A 13927-nucleotide genomic window follows, 5' to 3' on the forward strand; every position below is an offset into this window, starting at 1 on the left:
AAAAAATATTTTTTATGAATTAGCTCTTATACCGTAATGCACATCTGTCAGGGCAGCGTAAAAGAGGACACACTTCCTCGCAGCCCCTTCATGTCACAAACCATGCATACCTGTTTCTTGTTTTACCTTAATCAGCACCATTTTCAAGCCCTATTTTGTTTATCTCCTTGTGAAGTTTTTGTTGATACCATGTCAGTTTGTTGCTTTGCCTGTCATTGTGTTGTTCATAGTTTTGTTTATAGTCTTGTTCATAGTTTTCTTCATAGTCTGTATGTTTGGATTTTTAGTTTAGTTTTGTAAATATTCAATGTTACCCAAAGTTACAATGTTTATTTCACACTTTGCACAATAAAAGTCTGCATTTGCATCTGTTGCTTTTGTCTCTATTACATGACAACAGCATTTACTCGCATTTTAAATTATCCAAAGTGAGAAACATTTATATATTTATTGCAATATTATACATACAGTGCAAGTATACATTTTGTATCAGTCTTGTTCTGATTAGGAGTATCCAGTTTTATCCAATTTATCCAATTGATTTGACATGTTACTTTTCCTCAAATATGAAAAAAAATATATGTTTTTACAAATTGATCAAATCTAAAGCAGTTGTCATTTTTGCAAGAAAACAATCTAACATAGTTAAGTATAGTCAATAAATGTTAGCAGATGTTACCTCGTGCTTTTTTAAATTAAATATTATATTGTAAACATATATTGTATGAGATTATATTGTGAACATATAATCTCATACATTATATATTCACAATATATAATGTATGAGATTACACTGTCAAATATAAGATTCTAAAATCTTTTTTTTTTTTTTTTTGTACATTTCTACTTATTTTAACCTAGAAATAACCATGTTCTATTGCCAAACCATTTTGCAAATTGTAGTGTTTACATTTTTAAAATGGAGCAACATAATCTGACAATAGAATATAAACGTCAGGAAATAATAAAATATTATATAGAATAGAATAGAATAGAATAGAATAGAATAGAATAGAATAGAATAGAATAGCCTTATTTGTTTTAGTGTAATCTCACAAGAGGAAATAATAGATTACATTTGCTGATAACAAAATATTTTCAGACTTTATGCAGTAAATTGACTTACATGGACACTGACCAAAAAACCAAAAAACAAACAAAAAAATAATTTATAAATCTGAGACTTGTGAGACTTTATTTATTTCAAAGAAAGATTTCAGTAGATATTGTAAGTTTTGGTTCAAAGGTTCAAATCATTTTAAAGGTTTCTTTCTAGTAATGGATATGAATCTTAGAATTGACATTATGGGCTCTGGATCCTGATGCTCTGAACTTGGATGATCACTTGAAATGATCTCAATTTTATATAGATTTTTCGCCATAAAGTATGTTTTGGAGCTACGCTTATTAATTTCGTTGTTGTATGTATTTTTATACTCTGTACTCAAACTAAGAAAATGCTGGAGCATAACAGAAATGTTTACATGCATCATATGCATCTCCCCAAAGGCTTCTAGTTCTGAACAAACCTGATACCTGGGTTTGTGTGGAATTGTAAAAATTGTTTTGTATTCACATCCAATGCTATACAGCAAGATGTGTGAATATCTGAAATGGAAACATGATTGCTGTATTAGGTTGAAATGGTCTGTGCATGCTGTTGTGTATTTATGAAAGAGGTAGCTTTTTTAGCTGAACTGAATAAGGTTGTGCAAGTAAAACAGCCTCGCACGGCAAAAATAATGCTTCAGTTTCTAAAACAAGCAATATCTGAGGTCTTCCTGAAGCAATCAGGACATCATTTATTACTCCAATACTGCATTTACACCACACAGAGAGGAAACTGTAGTTACTGTATTCATGTTTTGATAGGTCATTCATGGGTTATGGTATCTACTTACACTTTTTGGTTAAATGTATTTGGACATTTGTCTTTCCCAGATATATTTTCCAGATTTTTCACTTGACTTATCTATGTGGTTCTTTCCCAAACTGTTACTATAAGGTTGGAGGCACACAATTGTATAAGAAGTCTTTGAATGCTGTAGAGCTTTAACCTCAATCCTACTGAGCACCTTTAAGATGAATTGGAATGCTGACTGCACCCTAGGCTTCCTCACCCTCAGAGTATACACATCCTTCACTGAAATACAGATACTCATGTTTTAAAAAACTATGGTAAAAGTAGAAGTACTGACTACACTTTTTTCATTCGAACTAAAGTAAAGATATTTAGGCTCTAACTTTTGCGTTACCGCTTTTTGACAGTCGTAATTAATATAGTAATACAAAACAATTTTCAAAAAATTAAAAAAAGACAAATTTGCTACCTAATAATTGTATCCAGGCTGAACATCCACCATATAGAATAGAACACAAGCAGAGAAAAGATAAGGATGATCAGGTGATCAGGAATGTCTCTGTTCTTAGTCATGTTTACATCGCTGACTCCCTCTGTTTCATCCACATTGCTCGTTGTTAGCTTCATAAACTAGCCTACACCAGTGGTAAATTGGAAAAGCCGCACAATGACAAGAAATAGGTTGATGGGCTGAAAACCGTGAGCAGTGATAAAATATTATCATGTCACCAAATAGATTCAAACTAAAGTAGCCAGCCTGGCTTAAAAAATAGAAAGAGTAGAAAGTGCAGATATTTGTGTAAAAGATTTAATGAGTGAAAGTAAAAAAGAAATAGTAAAGTAAAGTACTGATACCAGCAAAATCTACTTAATTACAGTAAAAAAGTATTTGTACTTAATTACTTCCCACCTCTGCTCACTCTGCATCTGTACCTGACTTTACTAATGTTCTTGTAGCTAAATGAGCACAAATCTACACAAGCACACTCCAAAATCTAGCGGAGCATCTTTCCAGAAGAGTGGAGTTTCTTATAACAGCAAAAAAAAAATACTGCCTACATAGTGTGCGGTATTTTGTGGTGTAAGGGTCCGTAAGTGTCCGTGTGCGGTATGGTGTGGTGTAAGGGTCCGTAAGTGTCCGTGTGCGGTATGGTGTGGTGTAAGGGTCCGTAAGTGTCCGTGTGCGGTATGGTGTGGTGTAAGGGTCCGTAAGTGTCCGTGTGCGGTATGGTGTGGTGTAGAGTGTCCGTAAGTGTCCGTGTGCAGTATGGTGTGGTGTAGAGTGTCCGTAAGTGTCCGTGTGCGGTATAGAGTTGTCTCAGTAACAATGGGCCTCCTGTTATGGGCCTCCTAGAGAAGAGATGGTCTAGAGTTAATCAATTATTACATCTGCCTTCTGCTTCTGTTACTGAGACAACATGAAGAAGGACGTAGAAGGTGAATCATTGAGATTGTAGCAGAACCCGTGACCTGCAACACAAATCAATAAAGTCTGACTAAAAATAAAATTTCTTTGTAAGGGACAACATTGAATATGCTGATCACACTGCATATGACATGCAGTACTGGGGAAACGAGACGTATAATCAATTTCATAATTTAGCTGAAAGTTGAGGATTCTCATTAGGTCACTTTCAGTATGATTTGGAAAGAAATGGCTTGGAATCAATACTGTAATAAGCAGAAGGTTTTGTCATTCTTCCACTTCTGCTTTCAGGAATCCAATGCCTGCCCTACAGACTCTCTGTTTTATTAATTGTTGTCCTTTTCTTTTTCTATGATTTTATAAAAGAAGCTTCTTTATATGTTACTGTCTGTCGTTTATATCAGAATAACGTCTCTCTTTTTTTTTCTTTAATAAATGTTTGTTTCAGACAGGTTTCCAATATCTATGTTTATACACTGTGAGTCAAAACCTTACCAGTTATATTTATAATAAATATAAATTCATATAATTATAATTAATATAATAAAGTATTATTCCAACTCCAAGAAGAGGAAACAAAAAACTATTAAATCTCTTCTCATTTATTCTCATTTATTATAACTCATTTATATTCCAAATACTATTCTGACTATTCTAATTTGCCACTTGCTACAGTATCTAATAGATACTTTTTGTCTGAAATCCAATCCAACATAAATATGTATATATATTATATAATTTTTTCTTTTTTTTTCTTTTAACATTAGTGATCTGATCCTGATACTGGGTTATTGGAACAGTCCTATCTCTACATGGAATCCTACAATCTGAATCAATAAATGAATTTAACAAAGATATGTATGATAAAAAATTTAGATTTCAAGTCATTGAGAAAAAAATAACAAAAAAACAATACCTGGGTGGCTTTGCACAAAAAAGAAAATTATTAAAAATAATCAAAAGCTACAATTTATGACCAATGTATGTGTTTATTTTCCCAAAACTGTTTCCACAATTTTGGAAGCACACGATTTGACAAGGATATCTATTTATGCTACAGTATTACTATATTTTTCTTCACTGGAACTCAGAAGCCCAACCTTGTTCCCGCATGTCAATGCCCTGAGCATAAAGTGAGCTGAAGACCTGATCTGAGATGGTTAGAGTTGAAGAGCTTGGGTGTCCTAAGTAGAGCCCTGATTACAAACCAACTGAACACCTTTGGGATGAACTGGAACAACGATTCCCCCCAGACTTTCCACCCAACATTAGTACTTGATCTTAGTAGTGCTTTTGTAGCTCCAAAACCTTCCCAAAAGGGAAGAAAACGAACTCCATAGTAATGCCTCCGTGGTTTTGGACCATTACGTTCAACAAGGATATAGAATATAGATGTTTATGATCACTTAATACACATACTTTTGACTATATAGTGCGTTCATCCTGCTTCTTAATCAGGAAGTCCAACTTAGTCCTGGGATTCTCCTGGACACTGTACAGGAGGTGGGAGAAAGGATGATGGTAGCTAAACTGTCATCATTCCTGAAGAACGACTCTCACCCCCTGGATGAAACTATTTTATCTTTGAGCAGCTCCTTCAGATGGTCTAATCTCCCTGCTACTATTAGACTTTACAATCAGAGATTGATACAATCTTCTTTTTGCAAACTTGAGGATAATTTTAACTGTAATTGAAAGTGGGGTAAACTATTGAGAAGGATGACTGATTAAGCAAGTTCTGCAGTATAAAGACATTTAGAGGAATCTTTATTAAGAGTACACAGTAGGAGTTTGCTCTCCATCCCAGTAAATGAGCAGTACATGATTAGAAAGGAACTAGCACACACTCAGTATCAACATTTATATTTCAGTATGTAGTCAGTTCCTGGGATAATTCCTCTTCTTTCAATCTTTAATTTGTTTAACTTGCTTTTTCTCCCCTGGTTCCTTTATGACTTCATTTCCTCCATTGTCCTTAAAATGTCCTTGCTGCTTTTGATAAATATGTCTGATTGTATGCAGCCTTAAGAGCACAAATGGGCTCATTTATATAATTGCCCATTTTTAAATCATGTGAGGGGAATTTTCAAATGTTTAAATGGTTTACTAAATCAGACTAAATCAGTGTTTTTGAAAAAGTGATTTGTTTATACTAAAATTGGAAAAGGAAAGTCAGACATCATATAGTGGCAAGTAACTAGAGAGCCAAACTAACTTTCATATAGCATGAGATGAAACCGTTTCTTCAACATTTTAAACCAGATTGATATTATATTTTATGTAAAGTTTCTGTAGAGTTTTAGAGTAAATAAAGAAAAAAGGAGTACCATGCAAAAGATTTGAGGTCTCACATTACTGAACTAAATTTAATTAAGGGGAGTGGTGGCTCCAGCGGTTAAGGCGCTGGGTTACCGATCGGAAGGTCGGGGGTTCAAGCCCCGGTATAGCCAAGCTGCCACTCTTGGGCCCTTGAGCAAGGCCCTTAACCCTCTATGCTCCAGGGGACCCTTACGAGGAAAATAAATTAAGGACCGTGACGTCGGAGCGACGTGGGGCCGCCTTCCCGTGGGCTTACCACCTGCAGGAAGGACCGTAAGGGACCGGTGCTGAGAGGACACGGAGAAGTGTCTGGGGAATCTGCTTAGACTGCTTCCCCCTGCGACCCGAATTACGGATAAGCGGGAGAAAATGAAATTTAATTAACTCAAATCTGTGCACAGCTGGTCAGTATTATTATCAATCATCATCACTGCTAGAAAAGCAAAACCCCTGTTAAAAAGCCTCAGTATTGACTTTGTAATCTTTACGAAACTGCTACATTTCTTGCATCCTCACCACAAGATTCAGCATCAGTTTGCAAATAAACATCTAAAACTCTAATATATTTTGGAAACAAGCTCTGTGGTCTAATGAAGTTAAAATAAAACATTCTGGAGAAAATATATGACTGGAATAAAAATGATGCAGAATTGTATAAGTTGTACACCTCACCACCTTGTGTTTTAGCTTGTGCTGCATCCAGTGACACATGCAAGAATGGACACAGTTGAATACCTGCTAATTCTGGAATTAATCATCACACTGTCTGTAAATATAAGCTGAAGATGAAAAGGAGATGGCTTTGATAACACGACGTAAAATAATTGTAAAAACACCTAATGATCCACAATGGACTACCTTAAGAGACACAAGATGAAGGCTGTGGCAGGGCCCTCACAGACTACTAACCTAAACAACATCAAAAGTTTGCAGACAAACTTCAAAAGAACAGTAAATACATTAAGGCCCAAGAATCTTAAAGCCTTTTTGCATGAAAGAATGGACAATAATTGAAAGACAAAACAGCATATGATACTTTTGCTTTGGGGTTGTTTTAACTGTTAAAAGTGAAAATTAATCAATAATTAATCTTAAAATTCTATAGAAATGTGTCATATCTAACTTAAACGTTATGCACACAATGTCATAAAGCTTATTATTATTATTATTATTATTATTATTATTATTATTATTATTATTAATAGTAGTAGTAGTAGTAGTAGTAGTAGTGAATATGATTCTGGTAAGTAAAGCTCACCTCCTCTTATGTCTAAGATTTTAGAAAAGATTGTCGCCACCCAGTTATGTTCCCACTTGCAAGAGAACAATATCTTTGAAGAGTTTCAGTCAGATTTTAGGCCCCATCATAGCACAGAAACTGCTCTAGTTTAAATCACTAATGACCTGTTTTTAGCTTTAGACCAAGGCTTCATCTCGCTGTTGGTTTTACTAGATCTTAGTGCTGCGTTCGACACTATAGATCATGATCTTCTCCTAGATCGCTTACAGAATTACATCGGCAATCAGGGACAGGCATTAAGCTGGTTTAAATCCTACCTGTCTGATCGTTACCATTTTGTAGATTTAAATGGAGAGCTATCCAGGCTAATGCTAGTGAATTATGGCGGGCCACAAGGTTCAGTTCTAGGCCCCCTGCTCTTCACAATATACATGCTTCCCTTAGGAAATATTATTAGAAAGCATGAAATTAGCTTCCATTGTTATGCTGATGATACCCAGCTATATATCTCATCTAAACCAAGCGATACAGCTCAATTAGCTCGTATAACTGAGTGTGTTAAGGAAATAAGAGATTGGATGACCCATAACTTTCTACTTTTAAATTCTGATAAGACGGAGATTTTCCTCATCGGCCCAAAAACTAGTATACAGAAGCTCCAGCATCTCAACCTGCATTTAGACGGATGTTCTGTAATCACTAGTTCAACAGTAAAAGATCTGGGAGTTATTTTAGACAGCAACTTATCTTTAAAAAAAATTATCAACCAAGAAACATGTTGTCTATATCCGATGCAGAGAAGCTCGTCTATGCGTTCATGACCTCCAGAATAGACTATTGTAATGCGTTACTAGGTGGATGTCCTGCATCATTAATAAACAAGCTTCAGTTAGTTCATAATGTGGCAGCAAGAGTTCTTACTAGGTCAAGAAAATATGATCATATAACCCCAATCTTATCGTCCCTACATTGGCTACCTGTTATGTTTCGAATAGACTACAAACTACTGCTACTCACTTATAAAGCACTAAATGGATTGGCTCCCATGTATCTCTCCAGTCTTTTAACACACTACAATCCGTCACGCTCCCTGAGATCTCAAAACTCTGGGCTTCTAGTAGTTCCTAGAATAGCAAAGTCCACTAAAGGTGGTAGAGCATTTTCACATTTAGCTCCTAAACTCTGGAATAGTGTTCCTGACAGTGTTCAGGGCTCAGACACACTCACCCAGTTTAAGTGCAGATTAAAAACATATATTTTTAGCAAAGCCTACAAATAGCATGTCTCACAACATAACCTTGTGCTCCAGAACATCTGATCACATGCACATTATCAACTTGTGCTGTTAATATCATGAACAGCAGCTATGCTAATTGCTCTCCACTGCTTCTCTTTCTCTCCCCATTCCCGAGGCTTCCTGAGGTTTGGCCAGCTCCAGTCACGTCCCACCTCATGATGATTATGTACTTTAAAGAAGTAGATGCCAAACTCGCAAACATCCTGAACCATCTAGAGACGTACCAGTGCCAATTGGATCCCACTACATGTGTGGAGTTTTGACATTGGACCTCCTGGAGTGTTTAAAGGCTCTGTCATGGAAAAAAGCTGTTGCTGGATCTGTGATGATCACAAATGTTGAGCTCAGTAGCTCCTACTTTTATACCAAAGACTGTAGAAAGAACATTTACTTATAATCTTATACTCCAGTACTCATGTTAGTTCTCTCTCTTCAGTGTTCTGTATTGTTGAAAGATTGATGATCAAACTCTTGATGTCACCCAAATGAGGATGGGTTACCTTTTGAGTCTGGTTCCTCTCAAGGTTTCTTCCTCATAACATCTAAGGGAGTTTTTCCTTGCCACAGTCACCATGGCTGCTCATCAGGGATAAATGCACACCATTCACCTTGACTGTTGATTTCTGTAAAGCTGCTTTGAGACATGTCTGTTGTGAAATGCGCTATAGAAATAAACTTGACTTGACTTGACTTGACTTGAGCACACCGCAACACAACATTTAAAACTGAATGCCTCAACAATTTACAATAATGACACAATTAATGCTGACGATGGTTCAGAGCGTTTTACATATCCACTGATGGGCCTTGCTTTTTCATCTAAAGCTTGTACTTTCTGAAATGACACGTTCTGCATTTCAGTGTTAGATAAATTGTATTCAAATTATTCAGCATCAGGGCAAACACGAATAGTAATTAGATCAATCACTGGAATGAGTAAACCAATTAAAAACAGATAAAACAACCCTGATTAGGTGATTGTGTCTGAGGATAGTGTTACATCGACCAGCTTTTCTGCGTACATGATCAAAAAACATGAAATAAAAATTTTATTTCATTTATTCCTATATTCGATTTTTATTTATTTATTCAGTGCTTGTTTATAATACATTTATTTAGCTGCACAAATGTACAATTTTAATAGACTGAGACAATCGAGTTATGTTGAGCTATATTTTCCTCTCTTAGTGTAAAGAGTTGACACTGTTAGTCAAGCACTGACTACTTTTTAACTTTTTTCTATCCTTTTTTTTTATTAACATGTGTCTCTGATGGTTTCCCCTTCTTTTTATCATTCATTTATACAACTGCTTACTTAGTAAATTTGTCTCAGTGCACAATGACCAAATTAAAGCTTGTGACATACCTTAGTTATACTTTGTTATATTTTGAAATGAAAATGAGTGTTTTGATCTTAAAAAATTATCTGCCAAATCACAAAAGCAGATTTTGAAGCAGTAGACAATAAAGACGATCTGAATTTTTTTTTTTTTTTGCATTTTTGATGTAATCTATCCAGCACAAATAAAATACTAAAATATACAGAATACCAAAATATATAGTCCAAAAATGCCAAAAGAGCATAGTCTGAATCATTTTTGTTAAGAACATATCAATTCAGTAGGACTTCCAATTGTAGTGGCTTATCAGGTAATCCTTTGCCATCCTGTTTTTCCCACCTGGTTGGTTTAGGGAATCTATTTTAAGACTTCATATTCTTGCACCTGTCTGGTGGAGGAATCTACCAATCGAATCCACAAAGACTTCCTGCAGGTTTAAAGCTCACTGTGTCAGCCATCTTCCAAAACTCAGTTTCCATTTATAGCAAATATCATTGTAATATCTGTAATTATTCAGAATTATAAATAGATCTGATGTGCGAAGCGTGTCATTATTTAGGTCTAAACTAAGTTTTCTTCAGACACGTCATCAGCACATCCCTGATCTTTAAAAGAAAAGTGAGGCAGTTGATCGGAGCTCATGCTATCTGTCGTTTGAAAATGGCTTTTCCTGCTGGTTGATGTGGAAAAAGATTACCCTCCGCCATTAGTTTTTTGTCTGGTTTGAGTAATAAAACAGAAATTCCAGCAGGCCAAAAATAAAGGTCCAATTAAACACACATGGTTCTCACATTAGTAAAGCTTTACCAAACTCATTCTAGTTTCATACTGTTCATAGATTAAAAATTGATCTATAAGCTATTTCTGGATAAGAGTGGACTGGATTTCTTTAAGTCAAGCTGACAGTTTTATTAGTCTATATAAAAGACAATTAGATTTCTATTTCTCGGTGGGATCTAATCACTCTGGAATCTAAAGACACACAGGGCTGGAAACAAACTGTACAATCACTGAGTAATATCATGTATATGATACATAGCCAAGGAACAAACTTTTAGGTGATGATGAGATTTTATAATTCAGAATGAAAAAGCATTTACATATCCATAAGTATGTTGTATCACAAAAATGACCATATAAGACATAGTGTAGATTATCATTCACAGATTACCACTGATTACATGTGCATTAAAAGAGAAAGTAGCTATTGTGTTCTTTAACGAGCTTATTTATGGCAAAAACGCCCACGTTATATATTAAAATCAGACATGGGAAGAAGAAAATAGACGGATGGCTGGAACCATCAGGTTTACTCTAAAACTTAACACAGCTGTTTACCCCACCATAAAAGGGAAGGAAACAATCACATCTTAGATAAGTGCTTCTTTAATGATGAAAATTGTATAAGGAACCCTCAGGAGGAGCGTGTGTGTTTGTGTGTGTGTGTGTGTGTGTGTGTGTGTGTGTGTGTGTGTGTGTGTGTGTGTGTGTGTGTGAGAAAGAGTGAGAGAGAGAGAGAGAGAGAGAGAGAGAGAGAGAGAGAGAGAGAGAGAGAGAGAGAGAGAGAGAGATAGAAAGAGAGAGATAAAAAATTGCATGCATACACTCTCAAGGCACACACCAGAGCTGCACACTGCGGAGAATCTGCAAATCCTCACCACAATTTGAATTCATTTCATCTTAAAAACCTCTGGAGTTTTTCTTCACTTTTAGAATCACTGTTTCTTTGGGAGACGGATATAAATTTTAGAGTTGGGATGTTCAGCAAATTGTTTGGGAGTCAAACGCATACCAGGACGTCTCCTGGAAAGCTGAGCCGGTAACATTTATACATCTATTATTATTAATACTGAGTGTTTTCTGACCTGACTCTGATGTGCATTCTGCTTTTATGCTGGATAATTATAAGACTTTTATCTGAGGTCCTCACATCACAGGTGATATCTCTAGTCTTGTGGACTAAAAATGTAATTGAAATTGTAAATTGTCATTATCTACGTCTTCATATACAATGCTTTTATTGGCAAGGCTTCTTCCACACCCTTGTCACTCTTTTCTTTAGTAAACTGCTGCATGTTAATCTTGGCTATGGGGACACATTTGAACGACTCGGATGTATTCGTCAACGCATCTCTGGCATTTTCCGAGACGCTTGAATCTTCTCAGGACTCCTTAATAATGTTTCTCCTAGGTTCAGTGCTTATTACAATGTTTCTAGTAGGTATCGCTGGAAACGTGTATACCCTGGTGATAATGAACATTGCGATACGAGTAACCGGTACTATGTATATCTACATCGTGAACTTGGCTTTGGCTGACCTGCTGTACCTGTGCACTATTCCGTTTGTGGTGTGCACCTACTTTGTCAAGGACTGGTACTTCGGTGACATTGGCTGCCGTGTGCTCTTCAGCCTTGACTTCCTCACAATGCACGCCAGCATCTTTATTCTGACCGTGATGAGCACCGAGCGCTATGTGGCCGTCCTCAAACCGCTGGACACCTTCACCCGTTCAAGGCATTACAGGAGAGCCGTCACCTGCGTCGTCTGGGTCGTCTCGTTCGCTCTTTCACTTCCCACCATGATCATGATCGAGCTGAGGACAAGCATCCGGGATGGGGTCAAGAAGCATATATGCCATCCCACCTGGCAGATGCCTGCTTACAAAGCCTACCTGACCGTCCTCTTTAACACATGTATCTTAGCTCCTGGCTGTGTCATCGGCTACCTATATCTCAAGTTAGCAAAGACTTACTGGACGTCACAAACTGACCTGTTGTCTTCCTCCAAAGCAACGAGCGGGACTAAATGCCTTAAACAGAAAGTCCTATACATGATTTTTGGTATAGTTCTTACATATTGGGCATGTTTTGTACCTTTTTGGATATGGCAACTGCTCAGTGTTTATTACTTTGAACATGGAACACTCTCTCATAACACAATGGTGTGTGTGAACTTCATCGTGACGTGTCTGGCATACAGCAACAGCTGCATCAACCCTTTCCTGTACACGCTGCTGACCAGGAACTACCAGGAGTATGTGCGAGACAGGCAGAAGAGTGGTACGGTGTTTAAAAGGAGATTCCATCGCTCATCTCAAAGATCTGTGTCATCTGGAAGTCACCAGTTTACACTTTAAGCATTCTGGGGGCTAAATGTGTAAGATTTTTAATGTGCTGCTCTTTGCAAAAGAACCTTATTCATATCAGTGGCGACATTTCGATTTTCAGGAAAACAGAGATGACATTTTTTAACGGAATTTTAAAATAGCAACAAAAAAAAATCCCTTTTCTGGATCAACCACATGAAATAATAAGAGTATTCTGTAGAAATAAAAGTTTAGGTGTGATATTGATGAGATTAAAAAGAAAATCAAAACAATTTCTTTTCTGGAATTATATTTATAAGTGCAATCAGTATAATAGGTTGCCTTGCTTTTAGAACTTGCCTGGGAATACACAACATAAACGTGCACTAAAATGAATGTGAATGAATGAACATTAATGTGTACTGGTGAAGTCGTGTTTTTGGGAACTTCACTGCAAAATACGGCATTTTTACAAATATAAATATCAAGTATATAGGCGGATTAATCCACTATTTCCTATTATAATATTATAACAAACTAAATATACTGAAACCTATTATTAAAACATTTGTACTCATATCAAAGGTGAAACAGGACATGTTCTACTGCAAAATATATGTAGAAATATAAGCTGAAATGAGTAATAATGTCCAGAAATAGGTTGAATAAATTTATATTAAATTCGAGTATTTTCTAGATATTTTACTTGCTCACTTCAAGTGCTTTTATTCTACCCAAAACGACTAATTATTAAATATGGCTACTTTTTTGTTGATTTTAGAGGATTTAAAGCCTCTAATAAGCCTTCAATTGACTGCAGTTTTTGTGACAATAATAATGTCAAATCTGTATACTACTGTCACACAACCTCCAAACAGATATACAAACATCAACGACCATAATGGCCTTATATTTTCATTACCTGAAACTTGTGTAAGAGTTGTGAACAGAGAATATAGTTTTGTTCAAAATAACCAAAAAAATAATAGTCCAAGATGGTAAAGGATTTTTCTTTCTTTTCTTTTCTTTTTTTATTTTTTTAAAAGATTCTCAAATAAGATGCAAGAAAAGGGGGCAATTGTTTGACAGGTTATAGTCAACTGTACTGAAAGAACAGAGAGAATTAGAGAAGCACCACATACACTTCAACATCACTATTTAGATTAGATTAGATTAGATTAGATTAGATTAGATTAGATTAGATTAGATTAGATTAGATTAGATTAGATTCAACTTTATTGTCATTACACATGTACAAGTACAATGCAACGAAATGCAGTTTAGGTCTAACCAGAAGTGCAAAAGCAGCAAGTGCAGGATATATAGTGTTTACATGAGTTACATAAATTGAATTAAA

The 13927-nt window shown here is 35.9% G+C and overlaps 1 protein-coding gene across 1 annotated transcript; it reads left to right on the forward strand.

The window, feature by feature from the left end:
• Window positions 1-11049: 11049 nt before the first annotated feature.
• Window positions 11050-13282, forward strand: uts2r5 (urotensin-2 receptor 5). The gene is made up of 2 exons (XM_083523364.1): window positions 11050-11302; window positions 11546-13282. Exon 2 carries the CDS (start codon window positions 11557-11559, stop codon window positions 12619-12621), a length of 1065 nt encoding a protein of 354 aa, XP_083379490.1. The 5' UTR covers window positions 11050-11302; window positions 11546-11556; the 3' UTR covers window positions 12622-13282.
• The last annotated feature ends 645 nt before the right edge of the window (window positions 13283-13927 follow it).

Source organism: Silurus aristotelis (genome assembly GCF_946808225.1).
Source record: "Silurus aristotelis genome assembly, chromosome: 21".
Taxonomy (NCBI): domain Eukaryota; kingdom Metazoa; phylum Chordata; class Actinopteri; order Siluriformes; family Siluridae; genus Silurus; species Silurus aristotelis.

Coding starts and splice junctions, on each gene's coding strand:
- uts2r5 (XM_083523364.1), top strand. CDS start 11,557: ATGTTAATCTTGGCTATGGGGACACATTTGAACGACTCGGATGTATTC.